The following is a 22,082-nucleotide window of genomic DNA, read 5'->3' on the forward strand; positions in this document are numbered from 1 at the left end:
CTCTAGACTGAGGAGCACGTGAGCCTGGGGATGCGAGCTGGACCTCTGGGACTTCTCTGGTGCACAGTTGCATTTTCTTTGGGGTGAGTGGAAATTATAAAAAATGTGAGACTTTACATGTTAAAAATTGGGAGATTCACATAAATATCTGGATTTCTGTTTTGTGAATAATCAGATCTTGGAAGTACCTGGGCTCTATAGCCCCATGACAATAATCAGAGGACTGAAGCTGTGTCGTGACTGTCCCCAAGTTTTCCACGTTCATTTGGGACCTGCTCTTCTCATCTGCATTACCAATACAAATCCTGAAGCCACTCGAGTTTGCAACCCTTGATATAGCTAAAAAGTTTGCTGGATACCTTTTATGTATAGAGCTCTGATGCTCTAGACTTAAGCTCCTTCAAAGACTATAGGTGGCTTTATCACTCGTTGGCTAATGCTGTAGACAGTGGCCAGGATGCTTCTGGGGGTAGGGTTGGCCTTACACTAGAGCTGGATTTCCATTGCGTTGTTCACTGGGAACCTACCCCCTCACCTCCCAACTCCTTACCACTTTTTACTTAGAATTCCATTAGCATTATAAAGGGGACACCTGTGAAAAATTGCCAATGATACTGTCAGGCTCAGCGTTCGCATTTAGAATCAAGTCAGGAAGAAGTGCCATTGCATATGTTGGTGTTCATCTATTTTATTACATATTTTAAAAAATAACATCCTCCCTCTAACAAGCTTAGTTTGCACATACAAACAGTAGGTGCAAATTGCAAAACAATTATATATAAATCTTTTCACTTGCAAAGGTTCGGGTGTAATTTTAAAAAGTCTCTCCTTACTGGTATGCATAAAAAAATTGCACTGCACAATCTTCAATCAAATTAAAGTGGGATTATATCAAGTGGCTGTACTAGGTCCATTCAGTTTCCTTCTAGAAATACACTGAGTTACCCTCCTGGTAATATTCAGAGTTTCAGAGTTTTATCATTAATGGCGTTGTAAATGTGCTCAGTCATCGGCACATACATTTCTGCTTTGTCATCCAAGAAATACAAGGCATCTTTGATAACTGCAGGGTTAAAACCCTCTTCCATGAGGGTCACTTTTCGGTGTTTAAAAGTTCCAGTGATCTCAATGGTGTCCTGAAAAACATCAAACAATCATTTGAGAGCTGTGAAAGCAGGTTCTGTGTGATACCAAGATATCCTGTCTTCAGAACCTCCACTAGGGGGCCCTCTGTGGAGGTATTTTTCCTTCCTTTAAAGCTTGACGATCACATGTGGGGAGAGGGAGTCTGCAGACAGTGGAATACGGAGCAGAAGAGTGTCACTTGGTGAGCTTCCAGTATTCCTGGAATATTCTGATTAATGGTGGGGTGGGGAAAGGAATCATCTACACACGGACAACTTTTTTTTTTCAGCCTGTTTGTGACACTGAATACTTGTTTCTTCAATAAATAGGTGATGATCTGAGGATATTTCAACTTTCATGTCTCTCAACCATCACTGTAAAGCATATGTCAGTGTTTTATGAACATCAACAGAAATAACCGTTTAACCTTAGCAATATCTGGTAATCTAACACTTCTTTTCTCACATCTTCAGCTACAGAATCACAGAGCTCAAGGTCCAAAAGTGAGAGTGTTAAACTAAGGGGTTAATCTTTGAGAAAGAAAAAAAAAATCTCTATGCGTGACAGTTTAGCCTTTGGTAGTTCCTACTGGCTAATGATGCCCAATTTAAGTTCACATCACAGAAAGGTGCAGGACTTCAGGGGATTTTTCCATTCTTTAAAACTGGAAACAAGTAAGAGGGTCAGAGCATTTCTATTTTATGTGTTTGTTATACCTCATCAAACAGACTTTGTGAGTTATTTGCTAACACTGTTGCTGAATGAACTGCCTGTGGTTTTAGGGAAAAAGGGATTAGGATTTGGTTTCAGCTAGCTATATTTTCTGGTATTTCTGCTTCCTCATTTAGCTTCCTGAAAGGGTAGTGAAAATTTGGCCGTTGTGCTCACCATGGTAGAAGAGGAATTGTTCCCTTTGACTCAGGTGTCTCCAAGAGAGAGGATAACTGAACTTTATAACAAGGGGTCTCACCTGTATTCTTAGAAACCGGGGCCTTGCATAATTGGGCAGGTAATCGGCCACATGCTTAAAGAGTTTCCTTCCATCAAATTCATGGTCTTCCTTCATCTTGATGGAAGCCATGCCAATTCGACCCTCGTGACCTAGAGTTAAAGTGAGAAAAAATTAGGTGGGTTGTAGCTATTTATTTTATTTATGATAAAATAAATGACCTTTGCTAGGTCAAAGTATAGAGAACTGAGACAGCATTATGGTATGGGTTTCTTTTGGATAGCTGGAATTTTTATTTCAAATATATGTTGAAGTTAAATTCTAAAGTGAATTAAAGATAACAACAAAACAACAAGCTATACATTGATTGAATCTTTATTACATGCCAGGTCCTTTACTAAGTGTGCTTTATGTACTATCTTATTTAACCCTCGCGACAACCTTATGAAGAGGTACAAAGGTTATCTCCATTTTACAGGTGAAGAAACTGAGGCTTAATGACATTAAAAGACTTGTTCAAAAAAAAAAATGACTTGTTCAAGTTCATGCAGCAAATACTAGGCAGGGCCAGAAATGGAATTGAGGCAGGCTGGCTAAAGATCCTGTGCTTATTGACATCATCCTTCTTGGCAGCCTAGATGTAAACACCAGAATGGGAAAAAGGTTGAACTAGTGGCTAAAAAATTTTTTGGACTCTGGTGAAAAACCCTTGCTCCCCTGTCAAGGATAATTGGGCTCAGGTTGTTCTTTGGGTCGCAGGTCAGGTCTGTTGTGCTTCCAGGCACAAATGTTCACCTCTGAGACATATAATCATGGTTCCTAATAGCTTTGCCTCTGCATTTCAGAGAGGCTGCAGGACAGGAGGGTGAAGGCAGATCAAGGTATGTGCCCACTGCACCCCCGCCTCCCCACCTGGATGCCTTCTAGTCCAGAGAGGTTGTGCTCTCCACAGGGGAAAATCCTAACAGCTCTTTCTTCCGGGTGTTTAGAACAATTACCATTGTTTTCTTGTGAGGACGGTGGTAATTACATATTAATACCTCTTCTACGTGATTGGGCAGACCCAGTGGGAGTCCAGGTCCACTTCCCTGAACTACTTAACTGTAATCAGAGAGGGGGAAGGAGCCGCCCTTCGTCACCTGGGCCCCAGCTTTCAAACTCTCCCATGGTGGTTGTGTGTTTACCCATGACTCTAAAGAAGTCAGAAAACAAGAGGAAAAATTATAAGAAAGGAAATGCATCCTCATTTGCTTTGCCTCATATCTGAAGGAGGGAGGCAGGGCACCATACCCTCTTTCTCTAGGGGTCCCTGGTAGCTGTCTCAAAGGTACCGGTCTCAGGAATCTTGAATGTCTCCAATGAGCTCCTTTTAGAATTAAGGCAGAGGCTGATGCAACAGAAATCTTCAGTGTCAACTGGTTCCTTCTTGCTCTGACAGAGGCAATGCCCAACCGAGAGGCGAATGGGGCTGTTGGATCTCAGGTCTCTGTCCTGACTCCCAGAGGTTGGCTGGGGCTAGTTCAGCTCCAGGGGGAAGGTTCCTGTCTGCAGCAGTTCGGGCCAGAGGTTCTCTAGAGTTGCACTATCCAATATGGTGGCCACTGGTCACATGTAGCTATTAAAATTAATTATAATTAAATAAAATGAAAAATTCAGTTCCTCAGCTGCACTAGCCACATTTCAAGTGCTCAACAACCATATGGTAGCTATTGGCTACCATGCTGGACAGTGCAGATATAGAACATTTTCAGAACACTGCAGAAAGTTCTATTGATAATATAAAGCTCTAGAGAGTAGTTTGGCAGTTCTGGTGTCATCTCTAGTCTAGGCCCAAACTTAGAAGTTTCTTCCTGGTCCAAAGCTGAGATCTGTGAAGGCCTTGTTCAGCCCTTTGGTAGTGAGAATCACCCTGGTGGACTGATGCCTTTCTCTAGATAGACCTGCCACATTTCTAGGCTGCAAGAGTGGCACTGAGAATCACAGAATCTGAAAATAGGAGAGACTTTAGGGTTCATCTCTAATCTTTCACTGCTGTAAGAATTCTCACAGGATCCCAGGTGGACAGCCAGCCTCTTTACACATCCCAGTTGGTGGGACATTGTCTACCTCAGGAGACAGACCATTCTGTTGTTGGTCCCTCTGGCTACAGGAGAGTTCTCAGGCTAAAATTTGCTCCCTGGTCATTTCAATCCGTCTGTTTTATTCTGCTCTCCAGCGTAACATAAACACAGCTGCTCCTTGTTCTACCTGACTTGTCTCCCAATCATTTGAAACCCATTAGCCTCCTCTTCTTTGTTCTATATCAATGGCTCCTAAACTTTACTGGGTGGTAGACCCATTTGGGAATTTAAAAAAGACACAAAGATTTAGTCCCAAACCCCAGATCTGGGCTTTAAAAAGTTTCCCAGATGATTCTGATGACTGGCTAAATTTTCAGAACCACTAGGCCTCCAGGCTTCTCAGACTTCAGTGTTTTTTAAAAATTGTGTTAAAACATACAATTCATTATTTTAACCATTTTAAAGTATACAGTTCAGTGGCATTTAGTACGTTCACAATGTCGTGCAACTATCACCAGTATCTAGCTCTAGAACATTTTCATCACTCCAAAACCAGACTTCATTTGTTTTAAGAATCACTGGAGGGCTTGTTAAAACACAGCTCCCTGGGCCCCACCCCAGAGATTCTGGTTCAGTAGTTCTGGGGTGGGCATTTTTAACATGAGAAATATTAAATTTTTAACAAGCTCCTGGGCGATGATGCTGTTGCTGGCCCAGGGACCCTACTGTCAAATGAAAAAAATGCACAACGTGAGAGTTGTGAGTTAAATTTTATTTGGGGGCAAAATGAGGACTATAGCCTGCGAGACAGCATTTCAGATAGCTCTGAGAAACTGCTCCATAGAGGTAGGGCAGAAGGTCAGTACACATGGGATTTTAGTGAAGGGGGGGAGTACATGCAACCAGGCATATTTTTTGCAGAAGGTATCTGCTAGTCTCATGAAGGTCACTGCTAGTCACGAGGAGAAGATGTCACCATGAAGGATTTTAGTGCTTTTCTAGATATGAGGAGATGCAAGAATTGGGCTCATAAAATCTTCTCCTGAAAATATCTATCTGAAGACCTGTTCTGCCAGTTTTTCCCAGAGCACAGAGTGCCTCATTCCTGATCTCCACCTTGAACTCCTTTCAGGGCGTGTTGAAGGTCAGCAGCTACAGCGGCTCGTAATTTAATCCTTGTAGAGGTAGATGACAAGTGTCAATTTGTAGGTGACACCACTTTGAAGAGCAGTGGATTAGGCCTTTCCATTCCATTTCCCATATTTTCTTACCTTCTCATACTCATTCTTTTGCATTGTTACTTTAAAAAATCCAGCATTTAGAAGGGCATGCAACATATTCCAGGTGGGGTCTGTGAGAGGCCAGCATGGTGCCATGGCTGACAACCACAATATGGGCCCTTGTGTTAATTCAGCCTGAAATCCAACATGAGAAGTATTCTGCACCCCTCAGACTCTGACCTGAGATGTGGTACACTTCCTGTCAAGTCATTGTCACCAGGTTGGAGAGGAGCAGGCAAGAGAAAGCCTCAAATATTCTTTAAAAAACAAAAGGACAGCACAATGTCATGTGAAACCATCATAGCTCAGGTAAAAGGGACTTTGGGATTTCCATTTTGAGTATAGATGAGAATCCCAAATACTGAGTTCTAGGGAATACCGATTCCCCTAGTACCTTACACTTGCATAGTGATTTGGAAGTTTTAATTCTCTCTGACATCTATAATTAAAATGATTTCTTTTCATGACAACCCTCATGTACGTGTCTGATAAATATACATTTAGTATTTATGTAATTAAAATGAATTCGTTTTCTCGACAATCTTAACTGCAGGATTGGTATTATCTCTAATTTAGTGATTTGTGTGAAGTCAAACAGCCAGCAGGTGTTGGAGCCAGGACCCAAAATCAGACCTCACCCTCCCCACTCTGCTGGCAGAGGCAGATCTGCAGACAGAGGCTTGGTGACAGCACTTTGTGTGATGATTCTGAAACTCAGTGGAGCAAGCTGGGGTCAGGGACTTGGTTTAAAAGAAGAGTCTGGAAAAAATCAGCTCCTTCCTGGCTTTTTTCCTCTAGCAACGGCACTGTGCCTCCCAGTTCAGAGGCCAAGATACCACTTCCAAGCTCTCAAGCATGATACCTCTTTTCTTGAGGCATGCCAAATGCTGCATGGACCCTGCATCATGGAGATATTTGGCTTGCTTGAGAGCCCAAGAACAGCTGCGGAGTGAACCACAGAGGAAGGCCAGGTTCAGATGTACTGACCTGTCTGATTTATAATGGCACATAAACCAGACATAAGCCCCTTACTCCCAGGAGGCTGGGACAGAGTTGTTTGATTCTCCAGCTGGCAGGAGGAAGTGATGACAAACTTTGCCCGGGGGTTAAAATTATGTTCTGTTAGTGTAGGAGTTTTGGCATTGATTTATAAGATCTTGTGCATACCTGGCACAGACACGCCATAAACATTCACTTCTTGGACAAAATCAACCAGTCCTACTATGTCAGCAACTTCAGTGGTGGCCACATTTTCCCCTTTCCACCTGGAAGAAAAGGCAAGGTTAGCAGAGGTCACTGGTGGTCTGCAGTGCATGTTGTCTGTGACAGGTGTCTCCTCCAGACCTCTGTGGGGGTGGCTGCGCTTGTCTTCCTCACCTTGGCCCCCAAACTCTCCAACTTAGTCATGGGAGAGGCACCCTGCTTGAGGCATGAAAGACAAAGGCATAGACCTAACGAATAAAATGTGGAATTTTAACCTTGCCACGTGAAATGATGTTCTAATGTTAAAATATGGGCTTGGCCTAAGAAAGGCACTAGAAATCAAAAATAAATCTCAATGAGTTTTTGCTGTGTTTAGGTCTCTCACTTCCCTCATTCACTAACTTTGACTGCTATTTAATTCAGTTAGTAAATGTCTATTAACTAGAATTTCATACTTGTATTTCAGGGTCTTATGGCAATGAAAAAGCTTTTAATAAGAGAGAAAATATCATACTCTATTTGTAGGGAGAATAATGTTAGTGCTCAATCAGGTGCTACTTTTTCTTTGAATAAAGAGTTAAATTTTGTCTTACATTTAAAAATTCTTTAGATCTCCCAGAAGTATCTTTTTTAGTAACATGAAGGTGGCATAAAATAATGATATAGATCCAGAGTCATGGGATATTAGAGATGGAAAGAACCGTAAGGATCATTGGGACCCTCATTTCATGGGTGAAGGAACTGAGGTACAGAAAGATTACCTGCCTGATAACACAGCTGCTCAGGGGTAAAGAGGAAGCCTGGGAGCTGAGTTCTTCTCATTCATATCCATGCTCTTTCTACTACAGACAGACAACTTCCATCTCTTCCTCATTCATTCATGCAAAAAGTAATCACTGTACTAGGTGCTGGGGGGCGAACAAGCAGACACAGGGTCTGGCCTGAGGGAGTTTATACGGGAAGGAAGCTGGTTAAACAGAAGTGTCATGAAGCTGGAGGACCATGCTGTTGCTGAGAATTAATTTCATGGTCTATTACGATGACTTTCAAACTCCACTGTGCCGACTTGTGGGTTCTGTGGGAAACCATCTGGGAATGGAGAGTGGGAGGGACAGGAGCAGATGGGGCTCAGAACCCTCACCTCCTCTTCAACTAGATCAGCTTTACATTAACTTGCATTTTATTTTATCTGAGAAAAAGCCTCATGATTGGAAACAGTATGAAAATCCCTGGCTGAACTGAGTGACTGGTAATAATTGAGGATAAATGGGAGGAATTGGACGGACTAAGTTATTTAGGTGCCCAAAATCAGACACAGGTTTTCTCTCCTAGTTTCATCTGGTGTTGCTCAACCAAGATAACTATGCATTGCAGAGTGATACCCCATGTATTTTGCTCCTTGTTTTCTGGGAATACAGGAGGTTGAATTGACACGCCAAAGAGACAGAAGGAAATGGAGTACCATAACCAAAGTGGAATGCGACTCTAATTTAGGAGTAAGCCAAATTGTGCATGTGTTTGATTTTGGCTCAATAATTCAGAGAAACCAACCGGAATGTATCTCCGACTCTGTCATGGAAGTAGATAAAATTTTCGTGGTCCATCATTAAGAGATCTCCACTGTTGAAATAGAGGTCTCCTTTCTTAAAGACATCTCTCAGTTTTTTCTTCTCTGTCTGTGTCTTTCCTCCAGCATAGCCACTAAATGGTGTGAGTTGTGTGATTCTGCAAACCAGGAGTCCGACTTCACCTAAGACAGAAGAAAGTAAATTGTTATTTTATGTACTAGCAGTAGGCAACTTTTAGTATTAACCTTCTTTTAAAACTGATGCCATACAACCCAGTGGCAACAAGCTGGCTGCAGGAAGAGTCATTTTACATGCATGTGTACATGTATTTCCATGTACATCATATACACACATATATACACCATGCACACACACACAGTACATTATTCTCTATGGCCACACATTTGTAATTCTTTTAATACTAATCTTTCACTGAATAATGATTTACACACACAATTAGACAAACGCATAGTAGTTTAAGCTTAAAGGAAAGGCCCGCTCAAGCTAACCGTAGTTTTGCAACCATAATTACATATCCGCTTCTGCAAAATGCTTACCTAATAATCAAGAAATTATTAAGCTAGCTTTCAAATTATAGTTATATTACGTGTAGTGGTAAATTACTATCTTTTGGAATTTATCTATTTCCGAGAGTACGAAAATAAACCTCTTTTTTTCCCCCACTCTGATAAATTTTACCATGTGTTCATTTTAGCTGTGATATGTTAGTTCTTAAGAGTCACTTGGTTAAGGTAAGAAAAGGCACAGGTTAATTGAACAAAAATCCACTGTACCTTTGGGAACTTTGATGCAATATCCATTTCCATCTCGAACGGGTTCATCTTTCTCCACATCATATTTAATCAGCTCATAAGTTACGACTTTCTAGCAAAATTAAAATGGATCATTCTGAGCACATATTCTTTCACAACTTTTTCTTTTTTATTGTGGCATAGCATACATAAAGCATACAAAGTGCACATACTTTAAGTGTACAGCTTGATGAATTTTTGCATATGCATACCCTTATGTAACTACTGCCCAGATCAAGATACTAAACGTTTTCATTACCGTAAGAAGTTTCCTCCTGCCCCTTTCTGTCAAGTCACTATTCTGACTTTTATTGCCATCAAGTAGTCTTAAGCATCAAATAAGTGAAATAAATACATGCCTTAGTATCTGCTGCTTTCACTCAGCATAATGTCTGTGATATCCATCTCTCCCTGTTGGTGTTTGTGTCAGTGGTGTACTTTTTATTGCCATGCAACTTTCCTTGTATGAATATACCACAATTTATTTATCTCTTCTCCTGTTAATAGACATTTGGATGTTTCTAGTTTTAGACTATTAAATATAAAGCTGTTATGAACATTCTCATGCATGTGTTTTGGTGGACACATCACATGTGGGCTTTTAAAATCTTGTTTAGGGGAGACCTTCAAGATGGCGGAGGAGTGAGATGTGGAGATCGCCTTCCTCCCCACAAATACATCAGAAATACATCTACACGTGGAACTGCTCCTACAGAACACCTACTGAATGCTGGTAGAAGACCTCAGACTTCCCAAAAGGTAAGAAACTCCCCACGTACACAGGTAGGGCAAAAGAAAAAAGAATAACCAGAGACAAAAGGATACGGACGGAACCTGCACCAGTGGGAGGGAGCTGTGAAGGAGGAAAGGTTTCCACACACTAGAAGCCCCTTTACGGGCCGAGACTGTGGCTGGCGCAGGGGGGAAGCTTTGGAGCCGCAGAGGAGAGCGCAGTCACAGGGTGCGGAGGGCAAAGCGGAGAGATTCCCGCACAGAGGATAGGTGCCGACCGGCACTCAGCAGCCCGAGACGCTTGTCTGCTCAAACGCCGGGGCGGGTGGGGTCTGGGAGCTGAGGCTCGGGCTTCGGTCGGAGTGCAGGGAGAGGACTGGCGGCGTGAACACAGCCTGAAGGGGTTAGTGCGCCACGGCTAGCCGGGAGGGAGTCTGGGAAAAAGTCTGGACCTGCCTAAGAGGCAAGAGAGCATTGTTTCGGGGTGCGTGAGGAGAGGGGAATTCAGAGCACCGCCTAAATGAGCCCCAGAGACGGGCGCGAGCCGTGGCTATCAGCGCGGACCCCAGAGACGGGCATGAGATGCTAAGGCCTCTGCTGCCACCACCAAGAAGCCTGTGTGCAAGCACAGGTCACTATCCACACCTCCGCTCCCGGAAGCCTGTGCAGTCCGCCACTGCCAGGGTCCCGTGATCCAGGGACAACCTCCCGGGGACAACACACGGCGCGCCTCAGGCTGGTGCAACGTCATGCTGGCCTCTGCCGCCGCAGGCTTGCCCTGCATCCGTACCCCTCCCTCCCCCTGGTCTGAGTGAGCCAGAGCCCCTGATTCAGCTGCTCCTTTAACACCATCCTGTCTGAGCAAAGAACAGACGCCCTCAGGCGACCTACATGCAGAGGTGGGGCCAAATCCAAAGCTGAACCCCCGGAGCTGTGCGAACAAAGAAGAGAAAGGGAAATCCCTCCCAGCAGCCTCAGGAGCCGTGGATTAAATCTCCACAATCAACTTGACGTACCCTGCATCTGTGGAACACCTGAATAGACAAAGAATCATCTTAAATTGAGGCAGTGGACTTTGGGAGCAATAATATATATTTTTTATTCCTTTTTCTCTTTTTGTGAGTGTGTATGGGTATGCTTCTTTCTGTAATTTTGTCTGTATAGCTTTGCTTTTACCATTTGTCCTAGGGCTCTGTCTGTCCGCTTTTTTTCTTGTTGTTCTTTCTTTAACTACAGTTAGTTTTTAGAGCTTGTTATCATTGGTGGATTTCTTTTTTGGTTTGGTTGCTCTCTTCTTTCTTTCCTTTTTTATTTTTAATTTTTGTTTTTAGTAATTATTTTTAATTATAATAACTTTCTTTTATTTTACTATTTTCTTTCTTTTTTTCTCCCTGTTCTTCTGAGCCATGTGGCTGATAGGGTCTTGGTGCTCCGGCCAGGTGTCAGGCCTGTGCCTCTGAGGTGGGAGAGCCGAGTTCAGGACATTGGTTCGCTAGAGACCTCCCAGACCCTCATAATATCAATTGATGAGAGGTCTCCCAGAGATATCTGTCTCAACGCTAAGACCCAGCTCCACTGAATGACCAGCAAGCTCCAGTGCTGGACAACCCATGCGAAACAACTAGCAAGACAGGAACACAGCCCCACCCATTAGCAGAGAGGCTGCCTAAAATCATAATAAGGTCACAGACACCCCAAAACACACCATCGGTTGTGGTCCTGCCCACCAGAAAGACAAGATCCAGCCTCATTTACCAGAACACAGGCACCAGTCCCCTCCACCAGGAAGGCTACACAACACACTAAACACACCTAACCCACTGGGGCAGACACCAGAAACAATGTGAACGACAAACCTGCAGCCTGTGAAAAGGAGACCACAAACACAGTAAGTTAAGCAAAATGAGAAGACAGAGAAATACGCAGCAGATGCAGGAGCAAGGTAAAAACCCACCAGACCTAACAAATGAGGAAGAAATAGGCAGTCTACCTGAAAAAGAATTCAGAGTCATGATAGTAAAGATGATCCAAAATCTTGGAAATAGAATGGAGAAAATACAAGAAACGTTTATAAAGGACCTAGAAGAAGTAAAGAGCAAACAAACAATGATGAACAACACAATAAATGAAATTAAAAATTCTCTAGAAGGAATCAATAGCAGAATAACTGAGGCAGAAGAACGGACAAGTGACCTGGAAGATAAAATAGTGGAAATAATTGCTGCAGGGCAGAATAAAGAAAAAAGAATTGAAAACAGTCTCAGAGACCTCTGGGACAACATTAAACACACCAACATTTGAATTATAGGGGTCCCAGAAGAAGAGAAAAAGAAAGGGACTGAGAAATATTTGAAGGGATTATAGTTGACAACTTCCCTAATATGAGAAAGGAAATAGCCACCCAAGTCCAGGAAGCACAGAGAGTCCCATACAGGATAAATCCAAGGAGAAACATGCCAAGACACATATTAATCAAACTATCAAAAATTAAATACAAAGAAAAAATACTAAAAGAAGCAAGGGAAAAACAACAAATAACATACAAGGGAATCCCCATAAGGTTAACAGCCGATCTTTCAGCAGAAACTCTGCAAGCCAGAAGACAGTGGCAGAACATATTTAAAGTGATGAAAGGGAAAAGCCTACAACCAAGATTACTCTCCCTAGCAAGGGTCTCATTCAGATTCGACAGAGAAATTAAAATCTTTACATACAAGCAAAAGCTAAGAGAATTCAGCACCACCAAACTAGCTCTACAACAAATGCTAAAGGAACTTCCCTAGGCAGGAAACACAAGAGAAGGAAAAGACCTATAATAACAAACCCAAAACAATTAAAATGGTAATAGGGACATACATATCGATAATTACCTTACATGTAAATGGATTAAATGTTCTAACCAAAAGACATAGACTGGCTGAATGGATACAAAAACAAGACCCGTATATATGCTGTCTACAAGAGACCCACTTCAGACCTAGGGACACAAACAGACTGAAAGTGAGGGGATGGAAAAAGATATTCCATGCAAATGGAAATCAAAAGAAAACTGTAGTAGCAATTCTCATATCAGACAAAATAGACTTTTAAACAAAGACTATTAGAAGAGACAAAGAAGGACACTACATAATGATCAAGGGATCGATCCAAGAAGAAGATATAACAATTGTAAATATTTATGCACCCAACATAGGAGCACCTCAATACATAAGGCAAATACTAACAGCCATAAAAGGGGAAATCGATGGTAACACAATCCGTAGGGGACTTTAACACCCCACTTGCACCAATGGACAGATCATTCAAAATAAAAATAAATAAGGAAACACAAGCTTTAAATGATACATTAAACAAGATGGGCTTAATTGATATTTATATGACATTCCATCCAAAAACAACAGAATACACTTTCTTCTCAAGTGCTCATGGAACATTCTCAGGATAGATCATATCTTGGGTCACAAGATATGGTAAATTAAAATTAATTACCAAGGTCACAAGCCTTGGTAAATTTTAAAAAATCGAAATTGTATCAAGTGTTTTTTCCAACCACAATGCTATGAGACTAGATATCAATTATAGGAAAAATTCTGTAAAAAACAGAAATACATGGAGGCTAAACAATACACCACTTAATAACCAAGAGATCACTGACGAAATTAAAGAGGAAAACAAAAAATACCTAAAAACAAATGACAATGAAAACACGATGACGCAAAACCTATGGGATGCAGCAAAAGCAGTTCTAAGAAGGAAGTTTATAGCAATACAATCCTACCTCAAGAAACAAGAAACATCTCAAATAAACAACTTAACCTTACACCTAAAGCAATTAGAGAAAGAAGAGCAAAAAACCCCCAAAGTTAGCAGAAAGAAGTAAATCATAAAGATCAGATCAGAAATAAATGAAAAAGAAATGAAGGCAATGATAGCAAATAAAACTAAAAGCTGGTTCTTTGAGAAGGTAAACAAAATTGATAAACCATTAGCCAGACTCATCAAGAAAAAAAGGGAGAAGACTCAAATCAATAGAATTAGAAAAGAAAAAAGAAGAAGTAACAACTGACACTGCAGAAATACAAAGGATCATGAGAGATTACTACAAGTAACTCTATGCCAATAAAATGGACGACCTGGAAGAAATGGACAAATTCTTAGAAAAGCACAACCTTCCGAGACTGAACCAGGAAGAAATAGAAAATATAAGCAGACCAATCACAAGCACTGAAATTGAAACTGTGATTAAAAATCTTCCAACCAACAAAAGCTCAGGACCAGATGGCTTCACAGGAGAATTCTATCAAACATTTAGAGAAGAACTAACACCTATCCTTCTCAAACTCATCCAAGATATAGCAGATGGAGGAACACTCCCAAGCTCATTCTATGAGGCCACCATCACCCTGATACCAAAACCAGACACAGATGTCACAAAGAAAGAAAATTACAGGCCAATATCACTGATGAACATAGATGCAAAAATCCTCAGCAAAATACTAGGAAACAGAATTCAACAGCACATTAAAAGGGTCATACACTATGATCAAGTGGGGTTTATTCCAGGAATGCAAGGATTCTTCAATATACACAAATCAATCAGTCTGATACGCCATATTAACAAATTGAAGGATAAAAACCATATGATCATCTCAATAGATGCAGCAAAAGCTTTTGACAAAATTCAACCCCCATTTATGATAAAAACTCTCCAGAAAGTAGGCATAGAGGGAACTTACCTCAACATAATAAAGGCCATATATGACAAACCCACAGCCAACATCATTCTCAATGGTGAAAAACTAAGACCATTTCTGCTAAGATTAGGAACAAGACAAGGTTGCCCACTCTCACCACTATTATTCAACATAGTTTTGGAAGTTTTAGCCACAGCAATCAGAGAAGAAAAAGAAATAAAAGGAATCCAAATCAGAAAAGAAGAAGTAAAACTGTCACTGTTTGCAGATGACGTGATACTATACATAGAAAATCCTAAAGATGCGACCAGAAAACTACCAGAGCTAATCAATGAATTTGGTAAATTTGCAGGATACAAAATTAATGCACAGAAATCTCTGGCATTCCTATACACTAATGATGAAAAATCTGAAAGAGAAATTAAGAAAACACTCCTATTTACCATTGCAACAAAAAGAATAAAATAGCTGGGAATAAACCTACCTAAGGACACAAAAGACCTGTATGCACAAAATTATAAGACACTGATAAAAGAAATTAAAGATGATACAAACAGATGGAGAGATATATTATGTTCTTGGATTGGAAGATTCAACATTGTGGAAATGACTATACTACCCAAAGCAGTCTACAGATTCAATGCAATCCCTATCAAATTACAAATGGTATTTTTCCCAGAACTAGAGCAAAAACTTTCACAGTTTGTATGGAAACACAAAAGACCCTGAATAGCCAAAGCAATCTTGAGAAAGAAAAACGGAGCTGGACAAATCAGGCTCCTGGACTTCAGATTATACTACAAAGCTAAAGTAATCAAGACAATATGGTACTGGGACAAAAACAGAAATATAGATCAATGGAACAGGATTGAAGGCCCAGAGATAAACCCATGAACATATGGTCACCTTATTTTTGACAAAGGAGGCAAGAGCATACAATGGAGAAATGACAGCCTCTTCAATAAGTGGTGCTGGGAAAACTGGATAGCTACATGTAAAAGAATGAAATTAGAACACTCCCTAACACCATACACAATAACAAGCTCAAAATGGATTAAAGACCTAAATGTAAGGCCAGACACTATAAAACTCTTAGAGGAAAAGATAGGCAGAACACTCTGACAACAATCACAGCAAGATCCTTTTTGACCCACCTCCTAGAGAAATGGAAATAAAAACAAAAATAAACAATGGGACCTAATGAAACTTAAAAGCTTTTGCACTGCAAAGGAAACATAAACAAGGTGAAAAGACAACACTCAGAATGGGAGAAAATATTTGCAGATGAAGAAACTGAAAAAAGATTAATCTCAATAATTTACAAGCAGCTCATGCAGCTCAATATCAGAAAAACAAACAACCCAATCCAAAAATGGGCAAAAGACCTAAATAGACATTTCTCCAAAGAAGATATACAGATAGCGAACAAACACATGAAAGGATGCTCAACATCACTAATCATTAGAGAAATGCAAATCAAAAGTGCAATGAGGTATCACCTCACACCAGTCAGAATGGCCATCATTAAAAAATCTACCAACAATAAATGCTGGAGAGGGTGTGGAGAAAAGGGAACCCTCTTGCACTGTTGGTGGTAAATTGATACAGCCAATGGAGGTTCCTTAAAAAACTAAAAATAGAACTACCATACGACCCAGCAATCCCACTACTGGGCATATACCCTGAGAAAACCATAATTCAAAAACAGTCATGTATCACAATGTTCATTGCCAACAGTCATGTATCACAATAGCCAGCACATGGAAGCAACCTAAGTGTCCATCAACAGATGAATGGATAAAGAAGATGTGGCACATATATACAATGGAATATTACTCAGCAATAAAAAGAAACAAAATTGAGTTATTTCTAGTGAGGTGGATATACCTAGAGTCTGTCATGCAGAGTGAAGTAAGTCAGAAAGAGAAAAACAAATACCATATGCTAACATATATGGAATCTAAAAAAGAAACAAAAAATGGTCATGAAGAACCTAGTGGCATGACGGGAATAAAGACGCAGACCTACTAGAGAATGGACTTGAGGACACTGGAGGGGGAAGGGTAAGCTGGGACAAAGTGAGAGAGTGGTAGTGTATATATGGATATATATATACTACCAAATGTAAAATAGATAGCTAGTGGGAAGCAGTCACATAGCACAGGGAGATCAGCTCAGTGCTTTGTGACCAGCTTGAAGGGTGGGATCGGGAGGGTGGGATAGAGGGAGACACAGGAGGGAAGAGATATGGGGATATATGTTTATGTATAACTGATTCACTTTGTTATAAAGCAGAAATTAACACACCATTGTAAAGCAATTATGCTCCAATAAAAATGTTATAAAAAAATCTCGTTTAACCTTATTCCACTACTGTTAGATGTTTCGCATTCCAGGGACATGTTCTCCAATACATTTAAGATTCAATGATATAATGGTATACTTTGTTTCATGCCCATGGCTATAAAATTATTAAAATTCCACCATATTTCATGTTACTATAATTCAAAGGCATAAGAATTTAAATTTAATTCAGTAAGAGCAATAAGTATACTATTTTCTATATTGGCAGCAAAATACAAATGTGACAGTGTTTAGATTTAATTATTAACCATGATTACTATGTCCATTTCAAATTTGTTTTCAAATCTGTATGATAAATTAACCAATCACATGCTTTGGTAGTAGCAGTTAACCATTAGAAACCGAATAGCATTCATATTCAACAAATGTAGATCTTGTTTATTTGCAAGAATGTAAAAATTTTGGGTTGGTAAGTAATGCTTTTTTCCTCATCAAATGCAGGGTCATCGTCTTCCTTTTTTTCTAGTTAAAATATGTGGTTTTGTTTAAAGTAGAAAAACTGACAATAAAACATGGCAATCAATGGATGAGAAGCAAAGAACTAGTAATATACAGCATCAATTTCTCGGGTCCTCAGGTTTAGTTTGAAATGAAAGTTTCCCTACAACTTACGTTTTCTGAGGGTTAGTAGTGACAACATAGATAGCTTGCACCAAGCCTCAGCTCAGCTTTCTGCCGTCTCTTGTTGTGAACTGCATTTAGCCTGGGTATCCAAGGTTTGGGCTGGTTCAGGTTGGCCTGATGCTAACTAGAGAAGATTAACCCTCTCAGCAGCGATTCCAGTGGGGAGTAGGAAATTGATTCTCAGTCTGTAGTGGTGCTTCCCAGTAGAATATTCTGTGATGATGGAAATGTCCTATAACTGTACTACTCAATGTGGTCATCACTAAACACATGTGGCTACTGAGCACTTGAAATGTGGCTAGGGTGAATGAAGAACTGATTAAAAGTTTACATAATTTAAATAGCTACATGTAGCTAGTGGCTACTGTATTGGATGGCGCAGGTGTGGAGCACAGTGGAGGGACATGTGTAGTGTAGGTTTGGCTGTTGTTAGAGAGGTTCCTTGGACTTGGGAATGCCTGGAGATCAGGCCAGAATACAAGGAATGGAACAGTAGTAAACTTTACAACTAATAACTCTTCAAGGCTATTATATGACAGGCATTGGGTTATATCCTATTTAATGTAATCCTTTCAAGAACTCTCTTCCCTTATTACACTGAGTTTGGGCCAGGCACTAGGCTCTATATTTTCTCTTTCTGTCTCTTTTATAGATTCTGAAGTTGAGGCCTAAGGAACACAAAGGGCATGACTTTGGGCTAGTCTGTGATGGTAGTGGAATTTGATCTCTTGGGCCAGGTCTCTTATGCACATGGACTATTGTCCTCTGTACTTTGCTGGTCAGTCCCCGGGGGCACAGGTTGCCTGGGAGCTCTGGTGTGGCTGTTTCATGCCCAGGCAGGATGAGCTGCCCAAGGCATAACCACAGTAATGACTGCTCAAGCAAGTGAAGGTTCAGCATTTGCTGAATATTTCTGGAATTTTGCAGAATAGGTGGTCATCTGGAAGACTGACTGCTCGAGCACAATAAAAGGCAAAGAGATTGTCTGGAGGTGAGGCAATAAAATGAGAGGGAAAAGAGAATGCTGTGAGAGCTGGCTTACACATAAGAAATATCTTTCTGGTGTAGTTACTAGGTGAAAACAAATGTTTACAAGATCCTACAACTCGGATGCACCCTGCTTATCTTGAAGGAGTGGTTCTTAACCCTGGCTGAACAGCTTTAAGAAAACACTGATGCCTGGGCCGCCGCTCAGAACAATTGAATCCAAAGCTCAGGGGATGGGGCCCCTGCACCTATATGTATAAAAAATTCCCCTGGTGGTGGTAACGTACAGTGTGATGAAAGGGAAGTACCACATTTCACGGTGTATAGTAAACATACAGAACTGGTAACCTTCAGGTGTTTTAACAAATACAAGTATAAATGGCATTGGAAGACTTCACACAAGTTGCAGATGGCAAAGGCATAATGGGTTGTTATTAACAGAAATTAATATTTTAAAATTCGAGGAGCCTGTCATTTTTAGGTCATTGTCACAGAGCTGAGCAAAACCTCTCCTGGTGATATGAATGGGCCATGGCTCTGAGACTGCATGGGATTCTGATGATAACATCATCATGCCATAGCTTTTAAGAAATCTCCATGTGCTGAAAGCTGGCTGCCCTCAGTTTTCAATGTGCTTACTCTCAGTAGGTAGTTCACTCTTCCAACAGCACCGACTTTTCTCGTGTAATTCATAAATCCGATATTGCCTTCAGTGGAAGCATAGAACTCATAAATGTGAACGTCCCCAAATCTCTTGATGAATTCTCTCCACACATCTCCTCGCAAGCCATTTCCCAATGCCATTCTCACTTTATGGTCACGATCGTTTGGTTTCTGTAGCGGGACGAAGAAGAGACCAAGCTGAAACATCTTTGGAGCTTGTACTTACATATTAATAGTGGCCTTTATGTTTCTACATATTTTTGTTGGTTATGAGCTGGCCTTAGTGCATGCCTTTTCTGTCATCCACACATATTACACCTCCCCCCGCCTACCGACACACACAGTATGGGCCGACAGTGGGAACTCTGATTTAATAGTTGAAAGGCTTGGATTTTCCCATTTTGATTTGTCACTTGACGGAACTAAGTGATGCCAGCATTTAACCCACATCCAACCTAAAGCTTAAGTCATGTGTTGATTGTTTTCGTGATGAGGCTGGTGGACCTCAGTGAATTGCCAGAAAGGAAAGGCCCCATGGGAGAGGTCTGTCAGAGACTGACACAATCTGAAGTGATAATCTTCACTTGACTGTGACGAAGAAAATGGGAACACAGTCCAGGCAAAAAGAGAGAATCATTTTCTACAGTCATTCAAGAGAATTCATGTGAGGGCCTGGCGGGACTGGAGAGAAGACTCTTGATCATGCGTTCGTCTAACAGATAGACCCAGTGGTCACAAGAGCAGGTAGAGCTGAACCAGCACAATGAAACTGTTCTGATGGGATGGGAAGCGGAAGAGAGAGAGGAAGCTGGCTCCCAGTTGCCTGAGGTGGCCTGGGAGGAATATGCTTTGCTATAAATAAAAATCACAAAGGAAAGGCTGTTTTGGGTATAAGAACTGAAAGCAGAGCTTGTATGAGCAAGAGAGGGGGATGAGGGCTGGTCTGCTTTCCATTTATGAGGCCCTACAAATATGTCCAAACCTTGGGTAATTTTAATGATATTTTATATTAATAAGGCATTTGATGTGATGTCAGGAGATCACAGCCTGGAGGGAGGGACAGGTAAATAAGTATAATTTTAACTTGCAAAATCTGTAACTTGATGACCTCTACTCTAACAGAAAATAGGACGGAGTGGGGTAGAAGTGCCAGGTAACTAGGATTCTCCTCTCCTATCAAATGTGAATTTCTTTGACTGAACAGCAACTTGCTTAAAAGAGCAAATGTTCTAAGGAGTATTTTGTACCTTATTTCCTACTCTGTGAAATCACTGTGAAGTGATTTTGGAATAAGAGATCCTTTTTTAAAAAAAACGTTTGCAGAGAGAGGCTGGCAGTTCTCTGACAAGGAGAGGACCTTTGATACGGCAGTTAGAAACCAAACCAAACAAACCTTGAATTGGTTTCCAAGTGAGAGAAGCCAAGGAGCCCGTGGAGCAGCATGTATGCATTTAATTTTTAAGTAGCTCCTTGGTCAAAACTCAGGTGGTGAGGTTCTTTCAGGAGTCCTAATCAGAGAGGCGGACGATACCTTTCACTAGTTAAAACTGGGCCCCTTGTGCCGTCTTTTTGAGGAGGAAATGTGTAGAGAGAGAGAGACTAGGCGTGTTGTCCCAATGTTTCTTAACCAGGGTGTTGAGGAGACTTACCTGAGAAGCCTTCTGAACCTGCATGAACTTATTTGTTCTGGCTGAGTGGGAACCTATTCTCTTCATCGGCTCTATCGGTCCCTAAGTCACTGAATCAATTCCCTTTTCTAATTATTAAGTACTTTTAAGTCAGGAGACTATATATCTGGTTTGCCAGGGCTGATCCTGGTTTACACCTGATGTCCTGATGTGCTTATTAATGACACTCCTTTAATTCTCAAATGTCCCTGTTTGGATAGTGTTTTTCTGCTGTTTTTTTTTTGTGTGTGTGTGTGGTAGGCGGGCCTCTCACTGTTGTGGCCTCTCCCATTGCGGAGCACAGGCTCCAGACGCTCAGGCTCAGTGGCCATGGCTCACGGGCCCAGCCGCTTCGTGGCATGTGGGATCTTCCTGGACTGGGGCACGAAGCCGTGTCCCCTGCATCGGCAGGCGGACTCTCAACCACTGCACCACCAGGGAAGCCCCCTGGATAGTGGTTTATAGGGTCATCCTGTCCATAAGGTACGACTCTCCTCAGCAAGGATTGTCAGATTTCCAGAGGCTACCCTTGCCCCCCACACTGCTGTCCCTCACTGCCACTCTGAGAATAAACCATCACAAATATTTGTGGAATACTTACTTTTGCTTGAAAATAACCACCTGACCTGGGGTTGACTTGGTCCCAGGCCTGCGTGAGAAGCTCCAAAGTAGCATTCCAGTGTGTAGACCAGAGACCTTACTTCTTCTATATGCAGCCCACAATCACCCTCTTAGTTCATTTCCTTGTCTAATGGGTGGTGAACATTTATCTCTCCCATTAGACTGTAAGCTCCTTTGAGGCGTAATCTCTCTCTCTATCATCCACCGTGCCTGGACCTGTGCTTTGCATATAGTGCAATTCCTGCAGTAAAAGAAGAAATAACCTCCACCAGGAAACCCTCAACTTCCTTGTTCAAACAGTTAATGGCCGGGACATCAGCACCAGGGCAGGGTTTATGGTGCAGGAGGCAGCAGTGCTCTGGAGATGCGGGAAGCGGGCCAGCCTCAGAGGTGCAGCTGTCACCTGCGGGTGCCAGGTAGCTGGGCTCACAGTCACAATGCCATCAGCTTAGTTTTCATCATAAACTGAGGGATCTTATTACACCAGCAGAAGGGATTAAGGCTGTAGGCTGGAAATGTTTGTGGACACAAACCAAGAGGCCCTGGAGGCTTCAGAGATGTCTGGTTCTCATCTAAGCTTTTGCTCACCAGGGCCTGAGAGTACTGGTGTTTCTCCAAAAGAAGAAACGGTATTTCCTCACCACCAAAGCCACTCCCCAAAGGTCAAGGGTCACCTCATTTTTCTTTAACAAAGATCGAACGTTCTATTCTACATTAGAGGTGAGGTGCAACA

At 41.5% G+C, this 22,082-nt stretch overlaps 1 protein-coding gene across 1 annotated transcript in view; it reads right to left on the reverse strand.

The window, feature by feature from the left end:
- Positions 1–666: 666 nt before the first annotated feature.
- Positions 667–22,082, reverse strand: part of SLC27A2 (solute carrier family 27 member 2) — a 53,021-nt gene continuing 31,605 nt past the window's right edge. The window contains exons 5-10 of the mRNA XM_029238628.1: positions 19,038–19,232; positions 8,980–9,070; positions 8,169–8,367; positions 6,582–6,679; positions 2,096–2,226; positions 667–1,136 (exon numbers count right to left, since the gene is read on the reverse strand). Coding sequence (XP_029094461.1) covers positions 960–1,136; positions 2,096–2,226; positions 6,582–6,679; positions 8,169–8,367; positions 8,980–9,070; positions 19,038–19,232 — 891 coding nt within the window. The 3' untranslated portion in view covers positions 667–959. The remainder of the gene's footprint in view (positions 1,137–2,095; positions 2,227–6,581; positions 6,680–8,168; positions 8,368–8,979; positions 9,071–19,037; positions 19,233–22,082) is intronic.

This window comes from Monodon monoceros, unplaced genomic scaffold (assembly GCF_005190385.1).
Source record: "Monodon monoceros isolate NGI ecotype Baffin Bay Population unplaced genomic scaffold, NGI_Narwhal_1 Super_Scaffold_21, whole genome shotgun sequence".
In the NCBI taxonomy this organism is placed as follows: Eukaryota; Metazoa; Chordata; class Mammalia; order Artiodactyla; family Monodontidae; genus Monodon; species Monodon monoceros.